General features: G+C 41.5%; 1 protein-coding gene across 1 annotated transcript in view; it reads left to right on the top strand.

Moving 5' to 3' along the window:
- LOC112619386 (vomeronasal type-2 receptor 1-like) overlaps positions 1-14,436 on the top strand; it is a 44,138-nt gene extending 29,702 nt beyond the window's left edge. Inside the window, 6 exon segments of the mRNA XM_025377376.1 lie at positions 2,426-2,741; positions 2,744-2,853; positions 2,855-3,154; positions 10,930-11,020; positions 11,023-11,052; positions 13,454-14,436. Coding sequence (XP_025233161.1) covers positions 2,426-2,741; positions 2,744-2,853; positions 2,855-3,154; positions 10,930-11,020; positions 11,023-11,052; positions 13,454-14,436 — 1,830 coding nt within the window.
- Positions 14,437-15,624: the final 1,188 nt, after the last annotated feature.

Genomic DNA, 15,624 nt, shown 5'->3' with positions numbered 1-15,624 from the left:
TGACAATCTTGAGCTATGGAGTTATAATATGGGCAATCCTATTGAAGGTGGTGTGTTAATATTATAACATGAGATGGGAATGCGATAGGACAGGCAAAAATGTGTCTCATTGGGTCCGGAATTGGTGGGTTCTTGGCCTCGCTGACTTCAAGAATGAAGCCTTGGACCCTTGCAGTGAGTGTTACAGTTCTTAAAGATGGTGTGTTCTTAAACATGGTGTGTCCGGAGTCTGTTCCTTCAGATGTGTCTGCAGTTTCTTTCTTCTGGTGGGTTCTTGGTCTCGCTGACTTCAGGAGTTCAACGGCAGACCTTCACGGTAAGTGTTACAGCTCTTAAAGGCTGCACATCTAGAGTTGTTTGTTCTTCCCAGTGTGTTCGTGGTCTCGCTGGCTTCAAGAGCGAAGCTGCAGACCTTTGTGGTGAGTGTTACAGTTTATAAAGGCAGTGTGAACCCAAAGAGCCAGCAGCAGCAAGATTTATCATAAAGAGCAAAAAAACAAAGCTTCCACCTTGTGGAAAAGCCCGCCAACAGATTGTCACTGCTGGTTAGGGCAGCCTGCTTTTATTCCCTTATCTGGCCCCACCCACATCCTGCTCATTGGTCCATTTTACAGAGAGCTGATTGGTCCGTTTTGACAGGGTGCTGATTGGTGCGTTTACAATCCTCTAGCTAGACATAAAAGTTCTCCAAGTCCTCACCAGATTAACTAGACACAGAGCACTGATTGGTACATTTACAAACCTTGAGCTGGACACAGAGTGCTGATTGGTGTATTTACAATTCTTTAGCTAGACATAAAGGTTCTCAAAGTCCCCACCAGATTAGCTAGATACAGAGTGCTGATTGGTGCATCCATGAACCCTGAGCTAGACACAGAGTGCTGATTGGTGCATATATAATCCTCAGGCTAGACATTAAAGTTCTCCAAGTCCCCACCCAGACTCAGGAATCCAGTTGGCTTTGCCTAGTGGATCCCATACTAGGGCCACGGGTGGACTGCCTGCCAGTCTGGTCCCACTTGCCTGCACTCCTCAGCCCTTGGGCGGTTAATGGGACCAGGCACCATGGAGCAGGGGGCGGTGCCCGTGGGGGAAGCTTGGGCTGCGCGGTAGCCCACGGCGGGGAGCGGGGGGCTCAGGCATGGCGGGCTGCAGGTCCTAAGCCCTGCCCGGCCGGGAGGCGGCTGAGGCCTGGTGAGAATTTGAGCCTGGCGGGGGCAGGCCGGCAGTGCTGGGGGACCCCGTGCACCCTCTGCAGCTGCTGGCCCGGGTGCTAAGCCCGTCACTGCCCTGGGCCGGCAGTGCTGGCCGGCCGGCCGGCCACTCAAAGTGCCGCCGGCTGAGCCCATGCCAGCCGGAACTCTAATGGGCTGTGAGCACCACGCCGCAACCCGGGTTCCCACCCACGCTTCTCCCTCCACACCTCCCTGCAAGCAGAGGGAGCCGGCTCCCTCTGGCCTCGGCCAGCCCAGAGAGGGGCTCACACAGTGCAGTGGCGGGCTGAAGGGCTCCTCAGGCACCACTGGAGTGGACGGTGAGGCTGAGGAGGTGCCGAGAGCAAGGGCTGCTAGCACGTTGTCACCTCTCAATATGTTCTTAATTGCAGGGTCAGTGCGGTTAAGGGTAAGCTACAGTGGAAATGTATATAAAATGGTGAGGAATTCATGATCACTTGGCCTCTATTCTTAAGTTCCCACTATTGGAAAATACATACAGAGATCACTGGCAAAATGAGAAACTGTCTCTTCATTTATCTAGACAAGTGACTGTAAAATTAGGGTTTCTATCTCTGTTGGATGACAGGGCTTAGATGTGAGGCTGAAGTGGTGCTTTCTGCCACCTTTCTCAAGTTAAGTCTTGGGATCTACATACTCGTAAGTCCTGGCAGAGAAAAACAAGGAAAGAAAAATGGTGATAGGAAGGAGGGAAGGGAGGTGGAAGCGGTTGGGGGGAGAGAGAGAGAAGAATTGGGCTTGCCAAATGGATTGTAGGTCTACTCAGTCCATCATCCATGTGGATGAGAAGTAAAATCTGAGGAAGAGCCTAGATGGCTTGATTCACTCCCGTTGTCTGTGGGGTGCATAGAGGAAAAAGCAAATGGCCTCCTTTTCACTGCTGTGATCCCACTTGTGAAAAGTAGTGCATTGAATGTTGTATTAATAATCATCTCCTCCGATTCCCTTGGGGCGTGGGGAAGTGGATTTGAAAGAGTCCATAGGGAGGCCCAAAGTGTTCCCTCCAACACTCCACACTCCCATCCACTGAGCAAGGAAAGGAACAGAAATCCTTTTGTCTAAAGAAAGATGTGAAAATAAAGGGAGAACTGTTAAGTTCTTTCCCTCCCCAATAAACATATTGTGAAAATGTGTAATTTTAATATTTGGCTATTGCTTTCTAATAACTGCATGAATATTTTCAATTGTAGGTGAGCTATGCCTCTACCTGCGTGATTCTTAGTGACAAATACCAGTTTCCATCTTATCTTCGTGTAATAGCCAGTGATAAGATCCAGTCGAAGGTCATGGTAAAACTTATCCAACACTCTCACTGGGTCTGGGTAGGCGCTATAGCAGCTGATGATGATTATGGAAAATATGGAGTAAAAACTTTTAAGGAAAATATGCAGAATGCCAACCTTTGTATCGCATTTGCTGAAATCATTCCCAAAGTCTATTCCAATGAAGCATGGGTTATCACAGCCCTCATTGCAAAGCCTGAATATTTTCCGTATTTTGGTGGAAGTATGGATTTGCAATACCAAGAGCTGATAAACCAGGATTAAGGGAATTTCTTTATGATGTGCATCCTAGCAAGGATCCAAATGATGTCCTGACCATTGAATTCTGGCAAACTGGCTTTTAACTGTACTTGGCCAAATGGTAGTATTCTATACAATATCGATCATAGAGTGAATATGATTGGTAAAGAAGACAGATTACATGCCATGTCTGATACATTCTTTACTGGAGAGAAGTTGGAGGATCTTAAAAATACCTATCTGGATGTGGCTCAGCTAAGAATTATGAACAATGTCAAACAAGCTGTGTATTCTATGGCTTATGCTCTGGACCATTTAAGTAGATGTGAAGAAGGTCATGGGCCATATACTCCAGGAAACATCTGTGCATATATACCTGACTTCGAGCCTTGGCAAGTAAGTCGTTGTTTGGTGTATGTCATGACAGAGCTTGACAATTATAAGTATTCATGTCATTAAAACTATTGATTTGCGGCCGGGCGCAGTGGCTCAAGCCTGTAATCCCAGCACTTTGGGAGGCCGAGATGGGCGGATCACGAGGTCAGGAGATCGAGACCACCCTGGCTAACACGGTGAAACCCCGTCTCTACTAAAAAATACAAAAAACTAGCCGGGCGAGGTGGCGGGCGCCTGTAGTCCCAGCTACTCGGGAGGCTGAGGCAAGAGAATGGCGTAAACCCGGGAGGCGGAGCTTGCAGTGAGCTGAGATCCGGCCACAGCACTCCAGCCTGGGCAACAGAGCGAGACTCCGTCTCAAAACAAACAAACAAACAAACAAACAAACAAACAAACAAAACTATTGATTTGCCTTTGTGCTTAGTAGACATAATCTTATCACATGGTCACATAAAATAATGACTTGCTTATGTGGCCTAAGTGGGCATTTTATAGTATCCATTTTTTAACAGTTATTATTAAGTTTGTTGTGAATGATAGAAAACCCCCCAAAATAGTGCCTTAGACATGATAGTTTTTTTCCTTCACATAAATAAAGTTCAGAGATAGGCATTATAGGACTGAAAGAATGGCTTAGGGACCCACTCCCTATGGTGCTATTTCACCATCCACAATATGAGAGTTCACCTGATAATCTAAGATGACCACATAGGCTTCAAACATCATGTCCATATTCTAATCAGCAGGAAGGAAAAAAGGCAAGTATGTGTGCACCCCTCCACTTAAGGATAATTTCTAGAAATTACATATAATTCTCCTTATATCCCATTAGCCAGAATTTTGTTATGGTCATATCCAGCTGCAAAGGAAACTGGAAGATGTAGTACTCATGAAGTATGGGAGGGGCCACACAAGGGCATGAATGTCAGGAGATAAAGATTATTGGGGGCCATCTTGGAGACTGGTTCCCACATCTGTCTCTGGTCTGATCCCAGAAACTCATGTTGGGACATGGTAGCCTGAGTGGTATTCCCAGGTTGCCCACCTAATCAGAATACTCCTCTGCTTATATCCTTTAGTACCTCCCCTCTGAAGGATGAGTATCCGTGGTCTGGCACTTTCAGCCCTTTGTGATCTAGGCTCTGTCAGTATCTCTGATTCTATCACTCCTTCCATTACCACTTTACTCTCCTGCAACACTGAATTGCTTGTCATGCTCAACAGAGTCCACAGTGGCTGCAACCATTGTATCTTCATTTTTACTTTTATTTTCAAATTAATTGCACAGTGTATCTAATTTTATGTCACCTTAGTTTCCTGTGAAAACTTTTCTTTCTTTCCTTGTTTTCCATGACCTTGATACTTTCGATAAGTACTGGTCAGCCAGTTTAAAAATGTTTCTCAACTTGAGTTTATCTAATTTATTTTTCTTATGACTAGAGTGAGGTTATGAATTTTTGGCAAGAATTCCATAGAGGTGATGTTGTATCATTTTCTGTGCCCTGTATCAGGAGGTACATGATGTAATTATGTCTGATTACTGGTGATATTAACTTTGGTCACTTAATTACAGTGATGTCATCATATTTTCTTACCATGAAGTTATTGTGTTTTCCCTTGTAATGAATAATTATCTTGTGAAGTGGTATTTTGAGACTCTGAAGATGTTCTGTTTCTCATAACATTTGACCACAAATTTTCACAGTCCTTGATGGTTCTTCCTGTTTGAGATGATTATTGTGTTGTTTGAAAAATGATGGCTTTCTATTTCCCTTATTCTTTCCACATTTATTAGCTGGAATTCTACTCCTCCTCCACTTATTTATATCAATATGGACTCGTGGATATTGATTTATATTCTACAAGTAATTCTAATTTATAACTATCATTATATACTTTGCTGCTCAAAACTGCCCAGGTTTGACCATTGGGAGCCCTTTGAGTTGGTTCCTGTCTCCTCTTGACACAGTCTTGTAATTTCTGAGCACTTCCTTCCTTTCTGGAACCCCAAGATGTTCCAAGCTCATCTTGTACTTTCTTGGTCCCAGCACTGTTGTCAACCATTTCTCCAAAGAGTGCTGGGACTTTGCATTCACTGAAGAATGGAATTTAGAAACAAGATCTGGGTGGGAGGGGAATTCATTGTTACTGAGGAGGTTGCAATAAATACAAAATGAGAAATTAAGTTATATTTTAAATGCATGGAAGAGTTCCTTAATTTTAAAAGAAATTCTCCAGGTTCTTTCTTTGCAATAAAGAAGAATTTTCTATGATAAGGAACTACCCTCTAATTTATTATTTAAACATTTCAATATTATAATTTAAATTTGCTCAAAGAGCAACGATCATGTGTTAGGATTGCAGGGAAAAAGAGTGTTTAGGGAGGGCCAAGGAACTAAATAGTGTCTAGGTTAGTGTTGGTAGATTAGTCTGTAACAGGTGCATTCTGTTTGATACAGTCTCCATATGATGTCAGTAAATCAAGACCATGAAAAGCAAGTCCTCACAGTGGAGAGGGTTAACATGGCCGTTTGTATTTTTAGTAGAGATGGAGTTTCACCATCTTGGCCAGGCTGGTCTTGAACTTCTGACCTCATGATCCAACCGCCTCGGCCTCCCAAAGTGCTGGGATTACAGGCATGAGCCTCTGCGCCCAGCTGGTTATTTCTTTACTTACAAGTACTTTGAAGTTCATAGTATTCTCAGGCTCTTTGTGATGTTGGTTATGGGCCATGTGTGGCTTTATTTATTTATTTATTTATTCTCCTCACTTAAAAAAATATGTATGGTGTTTTTGGAGAATTTATGGACAGAACCACAGTTTGACAGCTACTGTTACCCTGGGGCACCCAGAGGTCTTCCCCTTCCCTTCCAACAGTAGTTCTAGAGGGACTTCATTTTTTCCTCCCTGTTTTCTTCTTTCTTCTTATTCATTCTCCAGGACAAAAAATAGGATAGAAAATTTACAAGTTCATAATATAATTTGAAGTAGGAAACATTGGTTACCAGTATGATATATGAATGGAGGCACATACATGTTAATACACTTCAGTATATCCTTCAAAACATCCTATGTTGGTATTTTGTATGAGAAAAAAAGAGTTTCATAAGCTTTAAAATTCTTTAAAAAATAATTTCCCAAAATTATCCTGGAAGGTAGTAGAAGTAGGGTTTCAATATTAGATGAACTGCTTTTAAATGTAAAATGCTTACCCCAGGTAAAAATAATGAAATTACTTTTCATTATTATTGCTATTTATTTATTTATTTTATTGATAATGATTATGATCATTTTTCTTCCTCTTCCTCTTATAGCAACAAGAGAGCTGTTGATTGCAAGACTGCAGGAGGTCTGAACATTTTATAAGGGAAGGGGTTGGTGAGCTAGAGACTGAGGTACACAATGTAAAGACAACACCTAGAGAAGTGTTGGGGAAAGTTAAAGGAAAACTCTGTTACTTACCAGAGGTTAAGAAGAAACCCCTTCTCTTACCAGAAGTGAAACTTTTTACCCTCAGTGAAATATTAGTTCAGGAAAGCAGAACTATAGAGCTTTTATTTTATTGTATTTTGTTTTTTTGAGATGAAGTCTCACTCTGTTGCCCAGGCTGGAGTGCAGTGGCGCCATCCTGGCTCATGGAACCTTCACCTCCCAGGTTCAAGCAATCCTCCTACCTCAGCCTCCTGAGTAGCTGGGATTACAGGTGTGCACCACCACGCCAGGCTTTGTATTTTTAGTAGAGACAGAGTTTTGCCATGTTTCCCAGGCTGATCTCAAATTCCTGGCCTCAAATGATCTGTCCGCTGTGGCCTCCCAAAGTGCTGGGATTACAGGTGTGAGCCACTGTGCCTGGCCCAGTACTGTAGAGCTTTGGATAATCCAGTTCTATGTTTACTTCGGGATGACATGTAGAGTTACAGTCAATTGATAGGGTAGTGAAAAAGAATTGGCAATTTTATCTTCCGTGTGAATCTCAGAATGAAAGAACCAGGAAAAGTGAGAGAGATGAAAGTGATGTCAGCATAGCCAGAGAATGCTTTTTGTTTGCTGACACAGGACTTTCTTTTGGAGGAAAGGGCGTCTTTTTTCATCTTGTTTATTTTTCATGTATTTTCCCTCTTGAGCTCAGATCTGAGATCCCCAAACAGTCTTCCAAATCATGCTGAGAAAGCATCTAAAAATAGTAGGAAAAAAACCCTCAAGATTTCTGAGTTGGTATGCTGTACCAGACACCTGTGAGATCTTTGTCTGTCAGACTATTCCTCTCTGCTTTCTATGTGTAGCAATAAACATCTATTGACTTATGTACGCTCACAGAAGAATACAGACATGCACACATACTCAGTAGTTTATTGGTCTATCTTTAAGCAGCACTTGAATATATTTTGGCTAGATGTAAAAACAGCCACTTGTCAGTGTTTACCACTTTAGTGACCAGAGCTCTCTGCAACATTTTATGCCTTTGATCTAGAATTTGCTGTGCCCAATACAGTAGTACCTAACCGCAGATAGCTTTTTTTTTTTTTTTTTTGAGACAGAGTCTCGCTCTGTGGCCAGGCTGGAGTGTAGTGGCGTAATCTCGGCTCACTGCCCCCCTGCCTCCTGGGTTCAAGCGATTCCCCTGCCTGTCTCCCGAGTAGCTGGGACTACAGGCACACACCACCACACTCGGCTAATTTTTGTATTTTTAGTAGAGACAGGGTTTCACCATGTTAGCCAGATGGTCTTGATCTCTTAACCTCGTGATCTGCCTGCCTCAGCCTCCCAAAGTGCTGGGATTACAGGCATGAGCCACCACGCCTGGCCACAGATAGCTTTACAATGCAAATTATTTAAAATAAAATAAAAGGAAAATTCAGCTCTTAGTCACATTAACTACATTTCAAGTGTTTAATATCCAAATGTAGCTAGGGGCTACCATACAGAACAACAGAGATATGTAACACTTCTGTCACTGCAGAAAGGACAGAGCTGCCCTAAGTCTAGGCTATAAGCCATCTTACGTGGCCCAGAGCTCTCTCTGAATGGTGAGCTACTTGATGAATGGGCTTGAGACTTCACTTTTGTATTCCTTTTGGTTAGGTATATAGTAGTTCCCCAATATATTGTTTTACATGAAAAGGAAGATGTTATTCTTTCCATATACATGGTTCAAAGAATGCTTGCTCTACTGAAAATTGACAGAAAAATAGTGAAATCTAATAGTAGATTTTTCTTTTAATAATCTTCATTAGGATATAGTAATTTATTTTTCTTATCTTCTATATTAAAATTGGGATTAGATTTGTATAATGAAATTACTTCAAATGTAATTCAATACAAATTTACTAAGCATCTACTATAAATCCAACTCTGGGTTAAACATTGCAAAAATAAGGCAATTGCCCCTAATTAACTGAGTAAATATTTGTTGAGAACAGTAGCATATGTGCATAGGAACTGAGGATACGTCAGTGTGCAAAACAGAACAAATCCCAGCCTAATGGGATTAACATTTCAGTGGAAGGAAGTAGGCAACAAACAAGACAAATACAGACATTATACTGTATCTTAAAGGATGTTAATGTCAGGGAGAAACAAATAGCAGGACTGAGATAGGGAGTGCTGGGGGGAGTGTTGCACTGAAATTTCATATAGTGTGGTCAGGGAAAGCCTCACTAGAGTGACATTTGAACAGAAATTCAAATGAAAGTATGTTCATGCATTACCTAGGGGAAGAATATTTCCAGCAGAGGGAACAGCATCTTCTAAACCCTGAGACGTGTGCTTGGCACTTTGGAGGAACAGTAAAGAAGTCAGTGTGGCTGGAAAGAGTGAAAGAGAGGGAGAGCAGGAAAGGAGGTGAGAGAGGTTAGAGAGGGACAGATCATGCAGGGCCCTGTTGACTTTTGAAGGCCTTTGGCTTTTACACTGAGTGAGAGGGGAAACCATGAAAATCTTGACAGAGGAGGGCCATGATCTGACTCAGGTATCATTGTTTGCCATGTTGCAAATCGGTGGAAGGAGTAGGGTATGGGGGCAAGAACAGAACTAAGGAGACAGTTAAAAGACCATAAAATCATCCAAAATAATGAAGGTAGCCTGGCCCAGGATAGAAGTGATGGAGGTGGCAAAAAGTCATTAGATTCTGGACATCTCATGAATACCTTATAGGTAGAAGACATCAAATTTGCTGACCGGTTGGACCTGGAAGTGTTTTTTTTTACATCAGACAATTAGAGGACAATACAAAGAATGATTTAAGTCATAATGGTAAACTGAGTCTGGTGGTTGGTGAGAAGGTGGACTTGAGTGGAAGAGAGAGTCCATACAGGCAAGTAATAGAATATAAGGTTGGAGGTGATGGATAGGAATGGTGGTGTGGATGACAGAAATGAGGAATAGGGTTAATGGGATAGTTTTGGACATGTTGAATTTGAAGTGATGGTGGAATCTTAATGTAGGAACATATTGGAAGTTTAGAATATGGAACTAGATAGAGGTCAGGTGGGAAAGGTTGGTCTTAGAGATCAAGATTTGGGAGTTCTTCTACAGAGATACTGGTGGAAGACAATAGAATGAAGGAACTGCTTTACAGTAAGAGAGAAAACCAGAGGATCAAGGACTTCAACCAGGACCCAAGGGAACCCAAGGGAGCTTGCATTTCAAGGAGGGGTTGATCAAAAGTGTCAGGTATTGAAGAAAGCTGAAGGAAAATGTGGCTAGAGGAAAATCTCTCAGACATGGCAAGAAGAGTTTTAGTGAGGTGAGTGGGTTGGCAGATAGATCACAGAGGTTGAAAAGGGAAGGAATACTGATAAATGGAACAAAAAGGTATTAGCTCATTGTTAATGAAATAATAATAATAATAATAATAATAATAATAATAATAAGGGAATATCGAGAGCTATTTCCAGAAGACTGGATCAGGGTGAGGAATTCTAGTTCATTCTGTGGTGACTTTATTGTTCATCTTTCAGAATTTGAGAATGCCTTGCTATCACTCCTTACTGTAATAGGTACTCCTCAAAGTGCATTTAAAATATGATTTTACAGATATATATGTATGAAACATATAAGAAGCTTATCTACTGTGTATACATACTTCTGTAATGTTACGTACCATAACCTAGCTCAGAGATTTCTAGTGTTTTCAATATTATCTAATTCAGATTTACCTGGAAAACTCAACATATGAAAATTCTGATTTGTAAAATAAATATAAATGTAATCATGCATCTTCCAAAATGATTCTTTGCTTAATGGAAAAGCATTTTATTTCTTAAACAGGAAACTCCCTAATGGATTAAGAAACAAACTATTTAAAAACCTGCATTTATTCTGGGTTTCAAGGCGCACATCCGTGTAGAATGTAAAAGGAGGCCTGTGTTTACTACTGAGATTTTGAAATTCATTTAGCGAGAAAATATTTCAATGCTATGCCTTGTCTCCTTTTCCTTTTGCCCTCCTCCTTCACAAGCAGGAACAGACCTGCCAAATGGTCTCATCCCCAGAGTCCTGTAGGCATGCAGCCTGGTCTGGATCCCCAAGGTTAGAAAGAAGTAGGCTCAGGATTAGCTTTGCATTTCTGGAATCAACAACGAGACTCTCCTTTAGCAAAATTCCTCTCTAGGTTCTCCATGTTGTTATTTTCTTTGTTCATTATCTTCACTCAGGTATCCTGGGTTTCCCGGAAATCACAAAGCTTCCATGGAAATTCAAATGGGCTCTTTCTCAGCCTCATGAGTACTAGAGACAAAGGGCTTTGTTAATCTGTCATATTTGTCTTTGCTAGCTTCCTCATTCAGTGTGTACTGATGCATGTGCTCCTGGGACTTGGAAGGGGATTCCTCAGGGGGAACCAATATGCTGCTTTGACTCCATCCCATGGCTGATGGACATGTGTCACAGAAACCAGGTAGAGATGGTAATTTCTTCGTTGATATGAGGATGCTATTAAATCAAACATGTTTTTGCAAAGAAGGCCTCAGGAGCTTTCTTTATAAATAGGTATGAACAACTTATAACAAAAATAATTAAAATCCTTCAAATTATTGGATGTTTTGTGCACTGTGAAAAAAACATAGTATTGTGTTTCAGTTCTGAAGCTGCTACAGTTGGGAAAATACCTACAACCTTGAAGTTAATAGAGGAAAATGCAAAATAAAATATATGAAATGTGAAATATGAGTAGGATTCATAAAAAATATTTTAAAGTATTTGTTTCTGAAAAAATTAAATGCTAGTTATATTCATAATCAGAAGACAGGGGACTTATATAGTACTATGTTTTATTGAATTAGCTCTAATTTGGAGTTATAAGATCTAAAATTTCATCCCTAAAGGCAATTGGCTTAAGGTCATAAGTACTCAAAATTTGTAGGACACATGATTTCTGTAACCCCTGCTCTATGAATTCTTCACTATGGCCTGCCAAATTGTTGCTCTTTATGACCAGAATTTTAATTGGGCTCAGTGTGCTCGGTCTTGTGAAGCATGTTGGAGCAGGTTTATTTTTATCTCTACCTTCTGTTAAAGATAACACAAAGTGTACTTGTCTTTTGTCAAATGGCCCTCAATAGCAATTCTTTATAAAAGAATTTTGAGGGCCAGGCACGGTGGCTCACGTCTGTAATTCTAGCACTTTGGGAGGCCGAGGCGGGTGGATCATGAGGTCAGGAGATCGAGACCATCCTGGCTAACACGGTGAAACCCCATCTCTACTAAAAATACGTAAAATTAGCTGGTCGTGGTGGCGGGCGCCTGTAGTCCCAGCTACTCAGGAGGCTGAGGCAGGAGAATGGTGTGATCCTGGGAGGCGGAGCTTGTAGTGAGCTGAGATCGTGCCACTGCACTCTAGCCTGGCGACACAGTGAGACTCTGTCTCGGGGAAAAAAAAAAAAAAAAAAAAGTAACATTTTCTCAAAATGGAAAACAAGAACTATGTAACCTGAACAACTCCTTGGACCCCACACAGCCCAGTCTCTGCATAGAGTTACATCCAGGGAAGTCCAATACAGCAGTGAAAAGTGATTAAACAGGAATTGCAATCTTTCCTGCATCTTTCAAAGACATTAAAGAGATCAATTTCACAGTCTACTATAAACTCATATCAAATAGTCTTATGTTCTGACATTCTCCCTTATAGCTTCCACCCAGCTAAATGCTCCAGATCTTCTCAATGTCAAGCACCATGTAGGTTCTTCTGCTTCTTCTTCCCTCCCCATCTTCTTCTCCTTCCCCTTCCCCATCTTCTTCTCTTTCTCCTTTTCTCCTTCTCCTGCCCCTCCCCTTCCCCCTCCTTCTTCTTCTCCTCCTCCTCCTCCTCCTCTTCCTCTTCTTCTTCTTCTTCTTCTCTTCTTCCTCATTTTCTTCTTCTTCCTCCTCCTCTTCCTCCCCCTCCCCCTCCACTGCTGCTGCTGCTTCTTTTCTTTCTTTGTCTCTCTCTCTCCCGCTGTCTCTCTTTTTGAGTTGAAGTCTTGCACTGTCACCCAGGCTGGAGTTTAGTGGCACTATCTTGGCTCACTGCAACCTCAGCCTCCTGGGCTCAAGTAATCCTCCCATCTCAGCGTCCCAAGTAATTGGGACTACAGGCATGCACTGTCACGCCCAGCTGATTTTTTGTATTATTTGGCAGAGACAAGGTTTTGCCATGTTGCCCAGGCTGGTCTCGAACTCCTGGGCTCAAGTGATCCACTCACCTCAGCCTCCCAAAGTGCTGGGATTACAGGCCTGGGCCACTGTGCCCAGCCTTGTTTTTCTTCTTATCCTCAATTACTCTACCTATTCCTTCGAATCTGCATCTGGAGGGTGAAGAGGGGAAAAGCTCTGAGTAAGCAAAGACAAAATTCCCTCTCATAAGGGTGATATTGAATAAAGACAGAAAACATTTGTATTTTAATCAACCTTATTCCTGTCACAATTCTCTCGATTGTTTTGCCTCAGTAGCTTTAATTTTTTTTTACATTTTTTTCATTTGTGGATTGTTCTTGGGTTTATGAGGATACACACCACTCTTCTCAATTAGCTAACTGGAGTAGTAAGAAAGAAGCTTGTTACTGGAAAAGGCCAATGCAGGAAAGGCTGAAACTGAGAAGGGAGACTGACTTTCCAAAACTGAAAATAATTCTCAATCTGTAATATTATCTGTACACTCTAAGGCCATTTTATCACTATTTCTTTTGAGATACTATATATATTCTACATAAAGGGATTTTCAACAAGTCTCCACTCTAGAACTATGAGGGCTCTGGGATATTCACAGTGGAAGGGGACAACTGGATTTCTTTGCAGTCAATTCTCTGTTCTTTATTCAATAGGTCAAAGGGAGTGTGAACAATGTGATGAAGACTATTGGTCAGATGCACAAAAGAGCAAGTGTGTGCCGAAACAGGTGGAATATCTTGCTTATGATGAGGCCTTGGGATTCACGCCCGTCATTCTTTCTGTCTTTGGGGCATCTGTGGTCTTGGCAATCACAACTGTGTATGTGATACACAGGCACACTCCCCTGGTGAACGCCAATGACCAGCAGTTGAGTTTTCTCATTCAGTTTTCTCTGATCATCACGCTGCTGTCGTCCATGCTTTTCATTGGCAAGCCACACAATTGGTCCTGCATGGCCCGCCAGGTCACTCTGGCACTGGGCTTTTCTCTTTGCCTGTCGTGCATTCTTGGAAAGACTATTTCACTGTTTTTAGCCTACAGAATTTCCAAATCCAAAACTTGACTTACATCCATGCACCCGCTTTATCGGATAATCACTGTGCTAATCTCTGTTTTATTTGAGATTGACATATGTACAGCCTACTTGGTATTGGAACCTCCCAGGGTATACAAGAACATGGAACCTCAAAATGCAAAGATCATTCTGGGATGCAATGAAGATTCCATAGAGTTTTTGTGCTCGATGTTTGGGATTGATGTCTTCCTAGCCTCGCTATGCTTTCTTACAACTTTTGTGACTCGCCAGTTGCCAGATAATTACTATGAAGGAAAATGCGTCACCTTTGGGATGCTCGTCTTTTTCATCGTCTGGATCTCTTTTGTCCCTGCTTATTTGAGCACCAAAGGCAAGTTCAAAGTGGCTGTGTAAATATTTGCAATCTTGGCATTCAGCTATGGTTTGTTGGGTTGTATATTTGCTTCTAAGTGCTTCATTATTTTGCTGAGGCCACAGAGGAACACCGATGAAATTGTTGGTGGAAGAGTCTCTGCCACAGATAAGAGCATCCAACTGACCTCAGCTTCTGTGAGCAGTGAGCTTCACAATACCACAGTGTCAATTGTTCTGGATGACTAGAGTTGTGATTTACATGTGTCCTTCGAAGCTGCAGCGATGATGTGGTTCAACATTCCCTTTCAGGTTGCTCCTATAGCAGCTGCCTACTACTCTCGGGTCACATTGAGGATTTGGGTTTTGGTGGTGTAGTCTTAGCATGGTATATCAAATCTCGTACTATAAGATACCATTTAGCAAGAACCAGAATACTTTTTACTATTGCAATTAACACCTATTTCATTCAAACATTTTGAAATACTTTGGCATAAGGACTAGGCAGTAGAGGATACAGTAGGAGCCAGTTATCTAAAATGATAGATAAGGCCAGATGCAGTGGCTCATGCCTGTAATCCTACCACTTTGGGACACCGAGGTGGGTAGATCACTTGAGGTCAGGAGGTCGAGGCCAGCCTGGACAACATGGTGAAACCCCATCTCTACTAAAAATACAAAAATTAGCCAGGAGTGGGGGTGCATGCCTGTAGTCCCAGTTACTCAGGAGGCTGAGGTGAGAGGATCGCTTAAACCTGGGTGGCGGAAGTTGCAGTTAGCCGGAAGTTGCAGAACGCACCACTGCATTCCAGTCTGGGTGACAGAGAGAGACACCAACTCAATTAAAAATATATATATAGATAAACAAATTTAGTTCTTGAATGTAGTTGTTCTTACATCATGGATGTCTGATCTAGAAATTTACCTAAAACAAATCACTTAATGGGGAACAAGAGAGACATTTTGTTCTACATTCTGTTAATGTATCTCTGAAATACACAGCTTTTCTCTGATTGAGGTGAGAATTACAACTCATGGAGCAGGGGGTTTGGAAGAGAATTTATTGTGACGTACAGAGAATATTGAAGGAATTACGATGTCAGCAAAACTCAGTTTTTTTCTTGAACATGTATAGAAGTAGACACGTTTCTCCCAGAGAGAAGGCAAGTCTACAAATCTATCTGCTACAGATTTTCCTGGGGGAGAATATGTGGTAAAGTAACTGAGTTTTAAAAGATCCTTCTGCTTGAAAAAAAAAAAAAAAAAAAAAAAAGGAAAAAAAAAGTAAAAAAAAAAAAATTAAAAAAAAAATTTTTTGTTAAAAAAAAAAAAAAAAAAAAAAAAGGGAATTAAGAGTTGGCAAAGCAATTATTAAGTACATTATATAGTGAAGACATGAATAGCAAAAAAGCAGATGTTTACCTAGTGCAGGTATTA

This window comes from Theropithecus gelada, chromosome 2 (assembly GCF_003255815.1).
Source record: "Theropithecus gelada isolate Dixy chromosome 2, Tgel_1.0, whole genome shotgun sequence".
Lineage (NCBI taxonomy): Eukaryota > Metazoa > Chordata > Mammalia > Primates > Cercopithecidae > Theropithecus > Theropithecus gelada.
The sequence above is the reverse complement of the archived record's forward strand: the minus strand, read 5'-3'. Positions and strand labels throughout refer to the sequence as shown.